The sequence below is a fragment of the Balaenoptera acutorostrata genome, chromosome 4, assembly GCF_949987535.1.
Source record: "Balaenoptera acutorostrata chromosome 4, mBalAcu1.1, whole genome shotgun sequence".
Classification (NCBI taxonomy): domain Eukaryota; kingdom Metazoa; phylum Chordata; class Mammalia; order Artiodactyla; family Balaenopteridae; genus Balaenoptera; species Balaenoptera acutorostrata.
Genome location: NC_080067.1, coordinates 145,782,406 through 145,802,133, shown reverse-complemented (window position 1 = coordinate 145,802,133; position 19,728 = coordinate 145,782,406). Strand labels below are relative to the sequence as shown.

At 42.0% G+C, this 19,728-nt stretch overlaps 1 protein-coding gene across 2 annotated transcripts; it reads left to right on the top strand.

Moving 5' to 3' along the window:
- Window positions 1-5,353: 5,353 nt before the first annotated feature.
- On the top strand, window positions 5,354-17,680 carry PSMG1 (proteasome assembly chaperone 1). Of its 2 annotated transcripts, XM_028166916.2 has the most exons (8): window positions 5,354-5,539; window positions 6,824-6,930; window positions 8,195-8,346; window positions 10,681-10,743; window positions 12,220-12,279; window positions 13,446-13,644; window positions 14,528-14,664; window positions 17,473-17,680. In XM_028166916.2, the coding sequence occupies exons 1-8, from the start codon at window positions 5,403-5,405 to the stop codon at window positions 17,545-17,547; spliced, it is 930 nt and encodes a 309-aa protein (XP_028022717.2). In that variant the 5' UTR covers window positions 5,354-5,402; the 3' UTR covers window positions 17,548-17,680. The 2 variants fall into 2 exon arrangements, with proteins under 2 accessions (XP_028022717.2, XP_028022716.2); XM_028166915.2 differs by lacking the exon at window positions 12,220-12,279 and having other exon boundaries at window positions 5,356-5,539.
- The last annotated feature ends 2,048 nt before the right edge of the window (window positions 17,681-19,728 follow it).

Here is a 19,728-nt window from a genome sequence, read left to right as displayed (position 1 = left end):
ACAGAAGCCATTTTCACCTGTACTCATTTGCCCTTGGTGACAGAAAGATACACATCTTCCCCTCACAAAAGGAAAAACTAAGAAGGCTGGTAATTTGTAGTTTCACTGCTACAGAGTAACCGTGTTGATAGCTGAGAAAACCCTTATTTTCTGTCCTTAGCAGTGAAAAGGATATAGGGGAAGTGAGTCCTCCAGATGTGTGGTGATTTCAGTATCTGCAGTCTGTCCTTATCAACTGCTGAATGTCTGGAGACATGAGGCAGGGTCCTACAACCTCACCTCCCAGCAAGACTTGTGAACCTTTAAGACAGTTTTAGGTAGTTTGACTCAGTGGCAGCAAGACTAGATTGCCAACAGATAAGGCCCAACATTCAGGGGCTAATGAACTTCAGATGCATTTTTATCAAGGGATACTTTTGCCCCAGATACTTTTGCTCATTAATCTTGTATTTGAAACTTGAAAATACAGCATTCAGATGTTGGCAAAAATAAAAATGATTTGAGCCCATCTCAGCTGGTAGATGTCGAGTGGTAGGCCCAGCACCACGTGGCAGCTCAGCACGACCCCACTGAGACCCATCTGAGCTACCTCGGAGGCCGCCTCAGGCCGCGTGAAGGACCTGCCTCTGTAGTGTGCCTTTTGTCCTGCCTTTTGGCTGGTGGACCCCGTCAGCTTCTAGCTCACAGCTACAATAACACTTCCTCAAAGGAAGCTTTCCCTTACGAAGTTAGGTTTCTGGAGTATTTCTCACAGCACCCTGTGCTTCTTCCTTATAGCAACTATACTTGCGTGTGTAGAGTTCATTTCTTTTAGAATATTTAGCCTGATCCTCTGTGTGCCCAGCATATACCAGCTCAGAAAGTATCTGAATAATAGTGAAACTAGGATTTAATCATTTCAGTTATATAAAATGCTGGAATAATTTGAAGAAAATGAATCTAGGATGAAAACCACATTTCAGTTATATAAAACTAATATACAGTTCCTTTTTATCTACTAGTTACCCATGTAATTTTTTTTGACTAAAGGAAATATTGGTGTTGGAACTAAAACCTTAAGGATCTTGAAGTAGGGCTGATGCTATATCATCATAGTCATGATGGCATTTCCTTCTTGTTTAGGTTCTAGGAAAATTATTTCAGAAATCATACTGAGTATTATAAAGTAATTCAACATAGAGTATTAGAAATGATACCAAAATTTAAAACCTACAAACTTCTATTGAAAAAATTCAGATTTTTAAAAAGTGCTTTTAGGTTAGTAGCTTTAGGTTAGTGACTAAATGTACTTAACTCCATTCTTACAAGTCTGCTACTGTTTGAGTGACAGTTATCCTTCCAGATTGCAAAGTATGCCAGGTGCAAGGGATCGTAGCTTCTACCCAAGACTTCCTTTTGTAGATAAGGAAATGGAAGGTTATATCAATGTCGAAAATGTTATCATTGACGATGATCATTTATGTTTTTTAATTTAGCAATGTGAGTAGTTTTAACATTTATTGTTGAGGAATGTATTGTTGAGGAATGTAAGTAGTAGTAAAATCTTGTGTTACAAGATTTTTCCATTTATATGAACTTTCACTCATTTTTCAGAATCTGTTCCTAGAGACAGAGAACCCAATACAAAAATGAGAACACGTATGCATAATCAGAAGGATGCAGTGCAAATGCCTAGTGAAACTCTGAAGGCAAAAATGGTGCCTGAGAAAGTTCCCCGCAGATGTACCACTGTTGCTGCAAATAAAATAAAGATAATGAGTAATCTAAAGGAAATGATTTCAGGACCAGAAAATGGGTGGATTAGGAAGAGTAGCAGAGGACTGCCCCATTGAAACGCTTCTGCTGCAGCTAAGAAAAAATTACTGAGTGTTTATAAAGAGGATGATGCAACCAGAAACTCTGAAAGTGAAAAGGAGCTACAAGATATTAATAGAAAAATGCCTTTTTTAAGGCGGTTCAGATCCTGGAAAGAAAAAGCACAGTAGTGACTATGAAAATGTAGAGTGCAATTGAAAACCAGGGGCCACAAGTAAACTGGCAGTTGCATTCTGCTCCTAGCTCTAACGTCAGTCCCTTGTTGGCACCTTCCGAGCAATTTCTAAAAGCCATAAGCCAGTGGGCCAAAGTGGGAGGGCGGCTTCCTCCTAGTCATCCCTTGTACAGACACACGTTGCAGAGAATTCTGAGGGGGAAATAGATTGTGGAGCCTGTAGCTGGAGAGGCGGAAATAAAAGACAAATGGTCTGTCATGAGATTATTCCTTTCCAGAAAGGAAGGGCCTTGAAGAAATCTCTTGATTCTTTAGAGGAAGAAAATAATGGGAATTGTACAGGGTTGAGATTTCAAAATCTCAACCTGATGCTAATTTTCAGGGTTCTGCATTACAGTATAAAATTTCAGACCACCATAACTATAGTGTCGTTAATGAAATGAGAGAAAAAAAGGCACCTTTCAAGAGGGAGTGCCATTGAGCCTATTTGACTTTTGATTGAAGCAAATACTTTAACAAGATCCAGTCCCCATAATTCGCAACCCCCAAAGTTATAAACAGCTTAAACCAGAAGGACCCGGGGATTCAATGATGGGGATGTTGATAAATGAGTTCTGAAGTAGAGCGTTGGAAATAGACAATTAGAGAAAATCCATTAATATTCTTCTTTTGTTTATGATATTGGAATTCATGCTGAATGGTGACCACTTGATATGACTAATTCAGGGAATATATATTTTTCTATGAAAGCTATGAATGTGACTATTACAACTTTTTCTCATTTTTACTTTCATGTAGCGGCATTTACAGAGATGGCCAAAATGTGCCTCACTATGAGGCAGATCTTAGTTTCAATGACATAGAAAATAAAAAGTATAAAGATCAAAACAGTCCTATTTTTAGATGATACAGTCACATCCTCTTATGTTTCTCTTCAGCACCTTAAAAGAACTTTATGAACTTACTACAAATTTATTACAGTCTGATCACAATGGAAGCATGTCTGGGCTATTTCAGTCCTTCACTAGGATTGGAAAATCTGGTCTTGATACTATAAAGAACTTATTTGCAATGAGGTTTAATTTGTTAATAGTTGAAATTAAAATCACCAGATTAAATGAACGCACTGTCAAATCTTTTTAACATGGTAACATGCTATTGGAAAACTGAATTGTTAGAAGCAAGTTGTTTTCCCATTTAAAAATATCTGTGAATATTAATATAAGATTTGCATGCGTAAATCTGAGAAAGTAAAATATAGAAACTTAAGGGTTTCTATTCCTTTTTCATTAGACTAATGTAGTGCATATTTTTTGGTTATACAAATCAACCGAGTGTCTTGATTACTTGAGAAACTTGTGGTTGCATGTCTGCTTAAAAAAAGACTTTTTGTTATTTTCTTTTTCTTAGCATAAGCCAGAGTATTTCTAACCTACGGAGTCTGTGTTCTTTGCTCTGTTTATAGTATATTTTCATCTGAAATACTGATACCAGTAACTTGTTACTAGTACAGGTGAGGAAGGGAAGAATTCCTAATAAACTGCTAATATTTTTAGGTGCATGAGGTTTGATTTTTGATCTTTAATGAAATGTTTAAACCCATTTTCAGTCCCATATTTACACTTAATTTCATAGAAACTTCTTATTGGGTATGCTATGTCCTCAACAAATGCCATAAAATGAAAATGTTAAAATCTCAGTTTGAGACTATTTTATGCAAAGTTTTTTGACAGTTTCAGTGTCATGAAGATTTCATTTTGAAATTACAACTTACTGTGGTGGGGTCAATTTCTGTCAGTACTTGAGATTGTATCATCAGCCTTCTTTCATAGTGGAATCCCTTTTCTGGTTGAGTATTTAATTTGAATATATACGTGCCATTTTTTAAGTGTTTGGCCTAAATTTATTGTAACTGCATGAAATAAGCATTTGTTTAAAATTTAACATTCTTGTAAAACTCTCTCTCTCTGAAATGTATGCAGAATTTTAATCACGGCTAAATGTACTATCATTACCCTATTTATAATTTTAATCAGCTTTCCACAAGTGATTTTTTTCATAATGTAACTGAAATCAAACTGAGGATCTTACTGGTAAAAATGAAGCTATTTTATTCAACAAAAGGACTAAGTGATGCCCAAACTTTTATTCTGCAATTCAGTCATTCTGTAAAACCAAGTAACCCAGGAGTGTTAATGCAGTTTTAAAATATTACACTGGTAACCTTGTATATTCTAGCTTGCTAGCTATACCCAAAGTTTCCTAAGCTCTAACTGGATAGCAATTTGGTCTTATTGTTTATACTTAAATGTTCAAATTTCTTCAAAACTCAGTATATTATTTTGCAGTAATGTGTAAAATTGCTAAATACTGATTTTATGGAAAGGCTTGTTCCACTTCTTTAAACAAGATGTTTCTAGCAACAGATTTCTGAGATTTTTTTTTTAATCTCAAGAGGCTCCCCCGACCCCAAATTAGCACTTAACTTTGTTACTATTTATTGATAGGGTTCCAGAATGTAAGCAATGCCCTCTAGTTTCAGCACAACTAAATCTAGGTGAATGGACTTTTTTTTTTTTTTCCGTTGCAATACTGGGTATTTTCATTTAAACTATGGTATAGTGTCCCTTTTCTCTCCTGCTTGGATTAGTGCTCCGTTAACTCTGTCTCGATTAAATTTGAAAAAAGAGAACCAATTCAAAAATTACATACTTTGCTTATTAATGAAAGGCTATTTAAAACGAAAACAAACTTTGTATTAGAAATGGCCAAGTTTTAAAAAAGAAGCAACTATTTTTGCATTCTCATGAAGTCTTTTAGATCAGCTTGACAAGCATCAGCTTTTGAAATGTGACTTCCTATTGCCAGAGTAAAGGCTCATTTTTACAACACCGCGAAGCACTGTATTTCTTCCTGCCCTTCCATCCGCCCTCTGTCCACTGTCACTAGGACGCGCCGGGCCGGCACCTACCTGGGGCGGTCGCGGTTTGAAGCCGGGTGCTTAATAAGCCAAAGCTCACCCAGTCACTCCTGACGGAGAAGAAAACGGAAACGGATTTAACGAAGGAAAGGTAACCAGCCTGGCCTCTTCCCGGAGCGCTACAAACTGGGGCTCGGGCGGCCGAGCCCCTCCTCTGCCCGTTACCTGCCGGACAGGAGGCCCCGCCCCCCGGCTCGCCTCTTGTTTCTCGCCTCTCTAGCCCGCAGTCATCCGATCTCTCGGTGGCCCCGCTGAGCTCTGGCGGCTGAAGAAAAAACGCTCCGGGTTTGCGCCGCCGCGAGGACCGGAGCGCATGCGCGGGGGTGGTGCCCGGGGAGGGGGCGGTGTGTGGCGGTGCTCAGGGGCGCTTGCGCGGGGCGCAGGCGTCGTGCTGTGGAGCCGCAGTTCGGCCGGGAGGGTGTGAGGGCGGCTATGGCGGCAACGTTCTTCGGGGAGGTGGTGAGGGCGCCGTGCCGAGCCGGGACGGAGGACGAGGAGGAGGAGGAAGAGGAGGGGAGGAGGGAGACACCCGAAGACGGGGAGGTCCGGCAGCAACTGGCGCGGAAGAGGTGAGGTCTTGGGCGCGCCGTCGCAGACCCGGCCCGGCGGGCGCAGGAGCAGACGCGCAGGCCCAGGGGTCGCGGCTGCTCCGCGCTCGGCACCGGCCCTCGGGGGGCACAGGGGGTCCAGACAGCTCCGGGGGTGCCGGGTGGAGGCGGCTCGCGGGGCCTGCTGCAGGCTCCGTGGAGCCGTCGGATCCTCGCGTCTTTAAAGGCTTCCTTTAGCTTTGATGCAGGTGGTTTCCTGCGGCCTTGTTAGGTCTTCCAGCGCTGCAGGGCTGTCTTCCCGCCCCAGGTTTGTCGTGTTTTTGGTTCATGGACATAAGACAGGTCTTTTAGAACTTTCTTCTCCGCCGGACACCTCAGTTATCATTACGTGTCAGTAGCAGATGGATATGTCTTTTGAAAAAATGGATTATTTCCAAACACACAGACACTGGAGAAAATAGTAAAATGACACTTTAAGCCCATCCAGTCACGTAAGTTCAACAGTTATGAAGATTTTGCCACATTTATTTTATCTCCCTCCACCCCCTAGGTGGGTCCCAGTCACCGTGGCCTTTCACCGCTACAGTTTTCCGAATGCGTCTCAACGATATAGGCATTGTCTTACGTATGCTGTCATCCCCGGTAACAATAATACTTTTTGCATACTGTGTAATAGCCAGTCCATGGTCAGATTTATGCAGTTGTCTCAGACGTGACATTTTACAGTGGGCTTCTGGAAATCAGAATCCTGGCCAGGCCCGCACCTTACATTTAGATGTTTCCTCTTTTGAGCTTCCTTTCGTTTGGAGCCAGTGCCCCTGGCTGAGAGACTGATTGTCCTGCAGGATGTCCCGTGCTCTGGATTTGCCTGATTGCTTCCTCTTGGTGTCATGTATGCAGATGTGTGTCCGTCACCTGCATTTCCTGTAAAGGGAGCTCCTTCTGAGAGGCTTGGTCAGTGTTTTGCTGGCACGGATGCCTCGGAGGTGGTATTTGCGGTTTCTTACCGCGCACTGTGCCCAGCTGCCCCACTTTTAGGGTTGCTAAGATGGATTGATGAGTGGGTCCGCGGGACATCCTGATCCCTCTTGTACGGTTCTCCAGGAGCTTTGCAGCAAAGGGTTTTACCAGTTAGTTATCGTCGCCTGAATCCATTGTTTCCTTAGGATTATAATTATGTTCTTTATAAAATTAAAGTTTGCATTTTACTTAATACAAAATCCGACTTACAGTAGCCTTTTTGTCATAGTATAGTACTGATTACATTTCAATTGCTTTCGTTTCGTCTTTCGTTTCTTGTGTTAGGGAGGTGCGGCTCCTTCGAAGACAAACAAAAACAACTTTGGAAGTTTCTCTGCTAGAAAAATATCCTTGCTCCAAGTTTATAATTGCTATAGGAAATAATGCAGTAGGTAAGTGGAAGTGCATTGGACTACACATTTTTTTTTTCTTCAAAATTTTATTTATTTATGGCTGTGTTGGGTCTTCGTCTCTGTGCGAGGGCCTTCTCCAGTCGTGGCAAGCGGGGGCCACTCTTCATCGCTGTGCGCAGGCCTCTCAGTATCGCGGCCTCTCTTGTTGTGGAGCACAGGCTCCAGACGCGCAGGCTCAGTAGTTGTGGCTCACGGGCCCAGTCGCTCCGTGGCATGTGGGATCTTCCCAGACCAGGGCTCAAACCCGTGTCCCCTGCATTGGCAGGCAGACTCTCAACCACTGCGCCACCAGGGAAGCCCTAGACTACACATTTTGTTGAAAGAGCAAAAGCTGAAGTTATTTATTTCCACCATAAAAGATTTCAAATGTCTGTTACTTTTTTAGAAAAAGTTGTAGCAGAGTAACTTTGTATCTGAGTGAATTCTATCCCTGCTCATGTGGCACTGTCTTTTTGATAAGCTTGAAAAATGAGATTTAGAGGAAATATTCTTGGCTTCGGGAACTTACGGAGTCAAGGAAACACTGTTTCTAGTATACAGGTTTTCTTAGGCTTCTGGGCCTGTCATGGCCAGACTGGGAGGGCAGCGGTGGCATGTGCAACACGGCCCCCTTGTCACAGTGGTCCTTGTATGTTTTTGAATTAACCAACTTCTTTAAAAACATATGGAGCACTCTAAAAATGACAATAATAATTGCTACATTTTTCAGTACTTGGTTTCTGAGATCTTCACATACATGAATTCATTTGACAGGTTAAAGCCAGAACGGTGCAGAGTGCAGCTAGAACAACGCGCACACACACAAGTACACAAACCTGTATCGTTTTAGGGGGTTCCCAGGCTTGGAGGAGAGCCTTGGGGAACCCCAGTGAAGATTCCTTGCCCTGTAAGGTACCCCTAGTGCTTGTAGAGCAGTACATGGTAAACAACTGCTGACTCATTCACATGAAGTTCTCCTGGCCTGAAATTTTCCACAAGTGTGTTACAGTGTGAGTCTGGTGAAGTCTGTGAGCAAACCTGTCTTCTCGATTCCTGGCTCCAGTACCACCTGTACTCAGGGTGTGGCCTTTAGCTTCTTGAGGCCTCAGTGTGTTTTTCTGCAAGATGGTGGTGTGCATAAGGTTGATGGTCTCAATGGCACTTTCAGCTCTAAGATTCTCAAGTAACTTGAATATCTTTTTTATTGAATAGAAAATGCAACTTGCAGAAGCAAACACTAACTTATGCGAATTGTTTTTCACAGCATTTTTGTCGTCATTCATCATGAATTCAGGAGTCTGGGAAGAAGTTGGTTGTGCTAAACTCTGGAATGAATGGTGTAGGACAGTGGACACTACACACCTGTCCCCCACAGAGGCTTTTTGTGTGTTTTATCACCTAAAATCGAATCCCTTGGTATGTGGGGCCTGACTTGTATGTTTAAGTGGGGTTCCTTAGGCATCATTTATGTAGTGTTCCTTTGAATTCCATGTTCCTTTATATCTCCTTTTGGGCTGAGGAATTCTGCCTGTAGGCAGTGGTAGTAACCACTTTTTGGTCTGGTTCTTGTTTTTTTATTTTATTTTTATTTTTTAAAATTAAAAACAAATTAAAAAAATTTTTTAATTAAAAAAACTTTTTTTATTGAAGCATATTTGGTCAACAGTGTTGTTACTTTTTTGTTTATATAAATGTTAATGTGGTGTGTTGGTAAACTTCTGAGGAAATTCTGAAATAACTTTTTTAGAAACAAACCAGAAACATTAGATATTTAAATTTTGCCCTCATTCAAAGAATGATTTAAGCTGGCAAATGTAAACATGGGAAAATGCGTACTCGGTGTGGAAGCAGGGAGTTCTGCTTTGTCGCTGTATACCCGCCCGGTGTTCAGCCAACGCTGAGCACAGCCTAGGGACTGAGTTAACACTGAGCAAATGGATGCTTCGTGCATTCTAAATACAGTTCTGTTGACCTCAAGCTGTCATCCTCACCTAATTCATCCTGATTTTTTTTTTTTTTTCTTTTGGCCGCTCCCCTCGGCTTTCGGAATCTTAGTTCCCTGACCCAGGGATCAAACCCATGCACCCTGCAGTGGAAGTGCAGAGTCTTAACCACTGGACCGCCAGGGAATTCCTAATTCATCCTGATTTTTTAAGTTATGAAAGATAACTCTGTAGCTGATGCCTAGTGATTTCATTGGAGCCGTTTGTCCTAATCCTATCCTTGGGTTCATTGAGAGAAAGCAGTGTCCTGGCGGTTTGGGAGACAAGTCAGGCAGGTGAGGTGGCCAAGCAGATGATGTCTGTCTCGCCACCTGCTTGTCTGACAGAGTGCCGTTCCACAGCTGCTGAGCGCTTGAACAGAGGCCAGGGGCAGGGATTCAAACAAGGCAAGAAGTCAGTAATTCCATAATACTATAATGTTAGCCTTGAAAACTATAAAATTTGATTTTGTAATACTTACAGTTTGTTTTTGTAATATGTTATCCAAAGTTATTAAAGTTTACATAAGGATTTTTGTAAACATCCAGTATTTATAGGAAATAATAAGGAAATTAAGCTTTTTTTTTTTTTTTTAAGAGTTTTTGATGTGGACCATTTTTAAAGTCTTTATTGAATTTGTTACAATATTGCTTCTGGTTTATGTTTTGGTTTTTTGGTCCCGAGGCATGTGGGATCTTAGCTCCCTGACCCGGCATCGAACCTATACTCTCTGCATTGGAAGGCGAAGTCTTAACCACTGGACCGCCAGGGAGGTCCCAAAGCATGTTCTTTATCTGGTCCTTAGTGGAAAGTTTTCACTCTAGAATACATCATGGAGGTCAAGCAGTAGAAATTTCTGGTACTGCATTTAGTTACACCATTGATTGGTTAGGTGTGTCTTGACTATCCAGAATCTTTGTGTGTAGCTAATTACATATCTAGTCTTTTTCTTCCCCCTATCCCTGGGCCCCCTTTTTCTCTCTTGTGCTTCTTCTTTTTTTTTTTTGGCCACACCACACTGCATGCGAGATCTTAGTTCCGCCCAACCAGGGATCGAACCCGTGCCCCCTAAGTGGAAGTGCGGAGTCTTAACCCCCGGATCACCGGGGAAGTCCTTGTGTTTCATTTTTTCCCACTTGTGTCATTAAGTGTTAGTGTTTCTGGCAATATTTCAGTAGAAGACAAAGTTGACTTTTACGGATGCTATCATTCCACAAGCATTAATACTCAGGAATGTCATCCTTTTACAGCACTGTGCATTGCATGTTTTCACTTCAAGCACATGGTCTGGACATGGTTTCTAGGATAATACCGCCTTCCAGGCATCAGCAGTGTCCTGGGGTACCGCTGGGCTGAGATGCTGCTGGGCTGCTGTGCTGATAGCACTTAATGTTTTTGTAACGCTTTTTGAGTTTGCTCTTCACGGTGTGTGGCACCCCCCACCCCCGGAAGGGCAGCAGGCCTGCTGTCCTCTCTGTTTTATAAAGAGGACTCCGGGAGTACTTACTGACAGTATCTTCAGAATCTCCTGTGCCAGCCCTCACGGTTGCTCTGTCAATGTGCACTTTTCTCTGATGCTAATTGCCAGTAGTGGCTTGATTCTTAACTTTTAAACTTTAAAGAAAAATAAGTAAGGCAGTAGCAGATTAAGCAAAACAAGTGTTATCCAGAGGTTATGTTGGGATTCACATGATATGTATATGATGACAGTGTGGGGTGTGTGTAACATTTATTTGACCTGACAGAAAACTCGGGATTTGATTTTCAGGTTGTGCTCTGTCAATGTAGTTGCTACGTTGCTGAAGATCAGCAGTATCAGTGGCTGGAAAAGGTAAGAGAGATTCTGGGGTTGCTACTTTATCAAGGTTCAGTATCTTTACACTTAAACCTATGTAGTCAGATGTTGAAGCGGGATAAGTATTTGCTCTTTCCCTTAGAAATATAGTAGGAGTTTGTTATAGAATATAAAGAATAAAAGAACTCATTTGGCAAACGTGATCAGCGATGTGCTAAAGATCGGTGGTCATAGAGACATAAGACATAGTTGGAACAAGTTACCCCCATGAAACAGAGCAGGGTTGCAGCCACGGTGAAAACGGGCCGTGCTGACGACGCTGCCGGAAGTGCAGGGGCGGGAGGTGGGAAACTGGATTCCTGGGGTTGGCGCTCAGCTGACACTCACACCAGGGTTTCATCCATTTTTCGTAGCATTAGAATGGATCAATTGAGGCTTCATCTTGTGGGAAAATTGAGCACATGGTATGTGTCCACTAAAACAAATTTTTCAGTGAAGAACTTAACTCAGCTAGAAATTTTAGAGAATAATCATTAATTTTGGTAGTTGCAGGTTATTATTTTAATTATTTATTTACTTATTTTTGGCTGCGTTGGGTCTTCGTTGTTGTGCGCACTTTCTCTAGTTGCGGCGAGCGGGGGCTACTCTTTGTTGGGGTGCGCGGGCTTCTCACTGCAGTGGCTCCTCCTGTTGCGGAGCACGGGCTCTAGGTGCGCGGGCTTCGGTAGTTATGGCTCGCGGGCTCTAGAGCGCAGGCTCAGTAGTTGTGGCACGCGGGCTTCAGTAGTTGTGGCTCGTGGGCTCTAGAGCGCAGGCTCAGTAGTTGCAACACGCAGGCTCAGTAGTTGTGGCCCACGGGCTCTAGAGCACAGCCTCAGTAGTTGTGGCGCACAGGCTTAGTTGCTCCGCGGCAGGTGGGATCTTCCCGGACCAGGGCTGGAACCCATGCCTCCTGCATTGGCAGGCGGATTCTTAACCACTGTGCCACCAGGGAAGTCCAGTTGGTAGTTGCAGGTTATTTTTAAATGAAATCGCCCTTTTATATATGTCTTTTCAACATTGCAACTTAAATCTTAGGTATATTTTTATGCAGGTATTACAGTTAAGTTCATTAGAAATAAAAAATTTGGTGTACACCTGCTTTAAACCAGATTGGCATACTTAGAAACATTTATTAAAAGTTATTCAATGCATTTTATTAAATGAGGAATTTTCTAATAAGATCTGTGAATCTTATGGTTGTATATGTGATTTTATGCTGTGTACCTATGTGTATTTTCTAGAGAGAGGGTCCATAGCTTTCAACAGATCTCAGAAGGGTAGGAAACTGCCATATTAATTTGTATTGTTAATTTATGTGGGGAGTTTTATTATTTTTGTTCCATGGAACAGCTTTTCTCTCTCAGACTTGAAGAAATGTAGAATTATGCATTTCCAAAACAGAATTTTTTAATCAGTATTTTTTCCCCCGGGGATACTCTTTGGGTCCCTCTGCTGTTTGGTTCATGTCAGCCGCATAATCCTGGTAATCACACACAGTCCAACAGTTGTCAAGTATTCTGGCTTCAGATGGTAAGTATTTTAGCGAGGATGATAAGTCAGGCCTTGTGAGTAATGTTATAGCCCTTAAATGGGACATACCTGCTGACAGATGCATGTGGTGTCAAGTTTTGTGTCTATTTATAAAGCTACACTGTAACTACAGTGGCCTTATAAACACTTACGGCACATAGTATAAAATCTTCAGTTCCCTTGCTATTTGAAACAGCCATTCTGTTCTCTTCATGAAATATTTTCAAACAAGGTGCAATGACCTAACGTCTACTCTTTTTTTCCTTAAAAGATAGCTGTTTTTTTTTTTTCCTTACATCACCAAAGATTTTAAAAGCTGGAAGGGTCCCTGGAAATCCATGAAATACCAACTTAGGTGGACATTGAGGTCTTGAGCGATTGAAACGTAGTCTACAATTGAAATAAATTTAAAAGTGAATTTAAGAATCAATTGCACTGATAAAAACACTGTTATGAGTGCAACTTGCAAGTGATGTTCTTAGAAACATCCTTAATACAGTGTTCTTGAACCTATTATATTAGTGAAAGGATCACTTCCTGTTGCTGATACAACACTAGTCTAAGTGGAGCGTTCTTAGAGATACCTGTGTTAGAAGAGATCTTGATCACGTCACTTTATCCAGTAAAGAATGGGTGTCACTCCCATTCACTTCTATTCAGTGTAACACTGTTCTCCACGCTGATTGCAAGTAGTGATCTTAGAAACAGAACGAACTGGAACAAACCGAAAAGAATAATTTGCAGGCATCTGTGGCGGGCGAGAGAGGGCGTAAATGAACAGGGGCTCATAGTTGAGTGACTGCCTTACCTGCCATGGCATCCCTGGGTGTTATAACAGCTGCTCTGCCTCCTTTGTTCCTGACTTCATTTAATCCAGATCACACCTCCCTCAGGTAAGTAGTCCTTAGTTCACGGGTGAGGAAAGTAACTTGGAGAAGGTTACCCAACTAGAAAGTGACAGAATTAAGATCAGACCCAGGTGAGGGCGCAGGCAAAGCATGGGTTTTGTTTTTCCATGGACAGTTCCACCCCTGCAAGGTGTGTGTGTGTGTATATATGTGTGTATATATATATATGAATGGTGTAGATAAACAACTAGAGGGATGTTTCTATTCTGTCACAAAATTATATATATATTTTTTAATTTGAAATCAATTTTGTGCTAGGTTTTTGGCTCTTGTCCAAGGAAGAATGTGCAAGTAACTATTCTTACATGTCGACATGTTACTGACTATAAAACTTCAGAATCTACCAGCAGTCTTCATACTCCTTTCCTGAAAGCCCTAAAAACACAGAATTTCAGAGAGCCTCCTTGCTGTTCACTGCTAGAACAACCAAATATCGTACATGACCTTCCTGCGGCAGGTGGTATTACAGTGCATAGCATTCACATTTTATCTTGTTATTGCTTTATTCATAGTTATTAGTTGGACTAGTAGGGATCTTTTTGAGGTAATTTGTTAATGATGATTGATACCATTGTATTGCTGTTTGTCCTCAGTAGTTGCTCTAGTTGCTGGTATATTCTGTTTGGTTTGAGTGTTGAAACTTTCCAGACACACAGTTGTATGAGAGCAGCTCAGAGTTCTTAACTGTTAGCTTCAGAGTTGCCATTTCTTTTTGGTCTTTGATAACTCATCATGCAAGCCAGTGTTAGATGTAAATTGTTGGTGTATGAGAAGTTGGTAAAGTATGTTGTAATTGTCAGAATAGAAGCTTCAGATATTGAATTTTGGTAGTTGCTTCAATAGTTTATTTTTTATTCCTGTTACTAATTATACCCTAACATCATATCAGACTATGATTGTCACTTTTTAGTGGCTAATATGTTATAATATATAATTCAGTGTTATTTGTTAATAAATAAAAGGGTTTTAACTTTAAATGTTAAGTTTACTAGAATAAATGGCTAAATATTTTACATTATGCATTGTATATTTATTATTTACTTTAGTGTAGTCAGCAAAATTTTAATCTTGTGTCTTAGCTGACCCAGATGTGTCTCAGTAGTATGTTCAGAAAATGCTAAATAAACATATCTGTAAAAGCAAGAGATAACTTAGGAAAATAAATTGGCTTTGAAAGAAAATGTGCATTATAATTGGTTCAAAATGTCAGTAAATGCTTTGATTAAAAGAGGCAACAGAGATGACTATTTTTAAAAGCAGCCTTTATGAGTTAGAGGTATTTAATTTTAAAATCATATAACAGAAAACTTAAGTGATTTTTTTTTCTTGTATATTCATAGTTCTGAGTTATTGTCAAGTATGGAAAATCTCTGCAATTCTGTACTTATGTTATACTGATGTGATGAAATTAGACCTAATCACAGTTGAAGCTTTTAAGCCTGTACTTTCTTCCAGAAGCTTGAAAAGTTTGGTTAAGGTAAGGTTTTATCTCATTGACTTAATAGCTGAGTTACTGTAATGAACTTAGTAACAAACATAAATGTATGGTATCAGTGTGAAACCTAAGCAGCACGTAGAGATCCTTTTTTCTCCACATAAAGAGAAAACTGCTGGTCTGGCAGTTTGAATTTGATTGTCACATATTCTTCTAGATATACTTCTGTAACTTGGAGAATATTTTGTTCATGTTTTGTCAGGATAGATCAGTGCTTTAAATCCCAGATGTTTGTGTGGAAAGATGTTTTCAGTGTTGAAGAAGTTTCTGTAACTAATTAATTTGGAAGGTGTAATATTTGAGAAGGCATTTTTGAGCACAGTATGGATCACATTATCGTCATGTTTATTCACTTAATTTTGCGTGGGACTAGATGAGATAAATCTGTTCCCTGTTCTCAGTCTGGATATATCTGTGGGCTCCTTTCCCAGAAAAATACATATGGGAACATGTATAGAAAAGTTTTGCCAGTAATTGCAGGTAGTTTAGGAACTCCAGTCCTCTCCCTAAGAGATTAGCTGAAAGTCCGTGGACTCCTGGTTTAAGAACTTCTTCCTTAAAGGGAAGAGATTATAACAACATTGTTCCAAGTTGGAAGCCTTGTTTTATTCTAGAATGGCCATTAGTATTAGGGCAGCTTTTCTTGTAAGTTCTGTTGGCGTCATCTCATTTCATAGCTCTCATAAATTAGTTAGATTGTCAACTCCGTGGGAACGTTTTCCCTTTTGGTGTCCCCAGATCATCCTGAATATGATGTGTGGAAGGCCCTCAACCATTTGTTGAATTAGTAAGAGTGAAACTGTAACTTAGTATAATTCAAGTATATCTTTCAGAAGAGCTAGAGTCATGGATAATCTTTCAGACAAATTGAGTTATTTTGTATTTAGCGTCACCTTCCGAGGATATAGTAACTAATAGTGCTGCTTGCATCTGTAGTTAACCGATTGGCTCTTCCCACTTCGTTGAGAGCAGGGGCCATGGCCGTTGTGTCTCTTCTGGGCACTTTCACTGGAGCATCTTTGCCACAGACATCGTGGCCGCAAGCATGTTCACTGCAGAAATTTTCATCACATAACTAATTGTCTGAAAGGCAGTTTGCCACAGAAGATAAAATAACGAAAAATAAAAGAGGGACATTAAAAAGGACATAGTGAAACATGAGAAATGAATAACAGATTTGGAAAGATTTTATTGCAAAATACAAAATATTTGAATACATTTAAAATGTATGTAAATTTATGGCACTACTGTGCAAATAACAGATTCTGTGGGTTGTACCTAAGCTCTTGTCTTCCAAGTTGTACATATATGTGAGCATACGTGTGTGTATGTATATATACATATACATATATGTGTGCACACACGCACACACACAAACACACACATACATATATATATATATAGGCTTGTTGATTTGTCTCTTCTTTCAGCATTGCACCTTTTCTTTTTCACCAAAATTTCTTCCTTCATTAAGAGAGGTATCAGTTTCCAAGCCTGGGATGCATGTGTGACCTGAGCCTCCTTATTGCCTTGTGAAACTTCTTCTGCACTGTTTGTTCTTGGCCTGTTGTCACATGTCCACTGGTGGACATTCTAAGTAGGATGGGAAATGTGGACTCTGCTCTGCACCTTCAAATCACTGAAGGATTTGTGAACTGGTGTGTTACCGTTTTCTAGTGTAGTACACGGTCTGGCTTTATCCTCTCCTATTTCACACGTCCCCTAAGTTTTGTCACCGGATTTTCTGTCAAGTTGATGTGCATGGTTGTCACGATCCCCTGTTTTAAGATGCCCGGTCTGCTCGTCACCCTGCACACCATCATGAGGGCCGAGACTTAAGTGACTTAGAGAGTCCTGTGTCAACAGAGAGACCCAGACTGTCGGCTGTTGTTTCGTCTTTTGTAGCAGAATTGCCGTGCGGCCAGTTAGCCCCGCGGTGAGCACGGTAGAGAGGAGCTGGAGGCTTGAGCAGGAGGGCCGGGCGGGTTCTGCCCGTGGTGCAGTCGGTGCTCCGGGCACAGGCGCTCCAGGAGCATCTGCACTCATTCTCAGACTTGCAGATCATCTGCCATGTGGGCTGTAAGTCAGCTTCCAGTGTCTAAAAATATTCTTTGGAGAGGAAGTTTAATTAACTTTTTTGAAGTGGCTCTTTGAAGGGTGCTGTTTTCTTAGTGACCAGATACAGTCATCCTGGCTTAGGTCATCGCTTCTGTCCTCAAAGTGATATTTGGTCAACAACATGGAATTCTCTTGCACGCCTGCCGCGTGGACCCCACGGTGCTGGGCGGTCCACAGCCTGGAGGTGGCGCAGGCGGTCACTGTGCCAGGTGCCAGCCAGGGCGGGGGGTGGGGGCGAGGCTGGCCCGAGGAGAGGCCCCAGGGGGAGGGCGGCCCTCCAGCTGGACTGGATGGATGGGTGAGTCCTGGGGGAGGAGCGTGCAGAGGGATGCGGCATGGGCATGAAGTGGGCAAGTTCAGGGTGCGTGTGAGGAGAACGGTGGGGAGCGTGGTACTGGGGTGCAGACGGGCGTGAGCTCAGGTGGGAGAGGTGGGCCAAGCAGAGTGTCCTGTCCGTCTGAGGGCTTTAGGCTCCCGGGAGGCCTGAGGTCCCGGCAGAGCTTTGGGCGGGGGGCGGGGGGACACGCTCGATGTCCCGTCTGCCGAGCGAGGAGGTGAGGGGCAGGACCTGTCACGTTTGGTGCCCTTCCCTGCTTCTGCCTCGAGAGTGTGCCTTGCTCCTGACTGAATGCTCAACCTCACTACATGAACGCCTTTTTTCTCTCCTTCCAGAATATTCCCCAGAGCACAGAGATACTGAAGAAATTGATGACAACAAATGAGATTCAGAGTAACATTTACACATGACTCCAAAGATTGTTTTGTAGAGTGCATTACCCATCCGTTCCTTTAGGGGAGCCGCGTGCACTGTTTTGTAGGTTACTTTTTTTTCAGGGGAGTATTTTCAGGATGTTAACAGAATAAACTTATTTTAAATTCATTGTAGTTTTTGTTCTTTTTTTATGGTGGTACTGTTCACACCTGAAATAAGCCAGACGTTTTTCTTTATCCACTAGGTGGGAGTATTGTTTTATTTGAATATTTTAAGGTAATAGAGTTAAATTGTTAAAAAGCTACAGATAACGACAGGTTTTATAATATGGAAAAATATATACTTTGGTGCAAAAATTCTGTATGAAACCTGAAAGTTGATGATCTATTGGTGATTTTTATTATTTGGAAAGGTTCTATTTTATGAGTTCTTCAGTTGTTTTTGTTTTGTGAATAAAAATCAAAGTTATATATTTACTCAAAGTTAAACCAAAAAATTTGTGTTTCCTCACTTTCAGTAATATCTCACAGTAGCCTCTTTACGCAGACCTCTGGGCTCTTTTGCAAGGTTAATGTGTCGATGTCCCCAGCTCTACTGCGGTAGAGTATTACACTAGAGTGTGACTAGATCGTGAGCTCCAAGGAGCCGCACTGCTTCACAGACCCACAAACTAAACCGTAACCTGCATCAGTGAAGATAAATTTTAAGATGGTGGAGTGGAGAAGTGCTTCTTATGTCTTCTTCCTTTCCTCCTGTTTCTTTATTGAGTCATTGATATGTTATAGATTTAGACAGCTTACCCATTTCTGTCTTCTAGATTCAGTGTATTTGTTGCTACTGGTTGGAGGTGGGCAGGGGAGACTCTGTTGGCTCCCCAGGTAAGCTCAGTTTCTCTCGTAGTCAAGTGCTGTGAGGCTTATGCGCAGCACACGTGAATGTGCCCGTGTGATAGAAACTGAACTATTTTCCTTCGTGCAAGAATATGTGTATCCATTCAGCACTGGGTTTGTAGAACCCTGAGGTAACACTGGGTTCTGGCCCCAGCTGGAGCTGGAGTTTTTCCCTGCCCTGAGGGTTAGTGTGGAAAGTAAGGAAGATTCATCCTGGAATGAACCTATGTTCAGATCTCAGGGCAACCCTTACAGGCTGGTGACCTCAGGCAGATGCCTTCAAGCAGGGCAGATGCCCAGTTTCCTCATCTGTAAACTGCAGGTAAAACTAGAAATCAGGGACTTCCCTGGTGGCGCAGTGGTTAGGACTCCATGCTCCCAATGCAGGGAGCCTGGGTTCGATCCCTGGTCAGGCAACTAGATCCCACATGCGTGCCGCAACTAAGAACTGGCACAACCAAATTAAAAAAAACAAAAACAAAACTAGAAATCAAAGTTTAATGACTTAATGTAAATGTGCAGTCAGTGTTACTTCCCTCGAGTCTCAGGTTTTCATCTGCCTGATGAGGAGGATTCTGTCTGCTTACATTGTTGGGTGGTTGTAAGAATAAAAATATAAAAATGCTTTTGATGAACAGTAGAGTGGTGTTTGCACACACACACACACACACATTTGTGTACACACATCCCGAAGATGCAGACCTCGTGGTGCAGCCAGGAAGAAGCCATTTCCTTCTCAGCACTCCTCCCACCAATCTGAGAACCACAATTCTTGGCGATGTAGAGTGGCCAGGAGTGGAGTAGTTGGAGAAGTTTCATCAGGAGTGATCCTAGGAAAACCATAAAAACAGATACCCTGGGATGGTGGTTTCTCATTAATTTTGGTAAAGAAAGAATCACAGGCGGCATCAGCTATCCAGGAATAAGCCTCTGCAAGAAGCAGCAGGTGGCACCTGCGGGAGATGGGTCATCAGTGCAGCAGAGGGGGCCGTAGTGAAAAGCGAGATACCAGAGACTTGGTGTAGGGTGTGCGGGTCCACAGCCCTGAGCGGGGGCGGGCGTGGGAGGTGTCGGGGGAGGACTCAGAGCTCGCAGACTTGGGAGGTCGCCTTTTCCAGGCAAACGTCGGGCTTGGGTAGGGTTCCCAATCAAAGGGGAGTAGCCGAAACAACATACGTGGGCCCCACGAAGAGAACTGGTGACGTAAAGGATAGGAAACTGCCTTAAAAATAGAGAAGAGCATTCTATTGAAAACTATAGAAAACGGCTATTTTTAAAAATTCAGAGACTTTGGATTTTTCTGATAGAATGAGAATGTGTGAGATG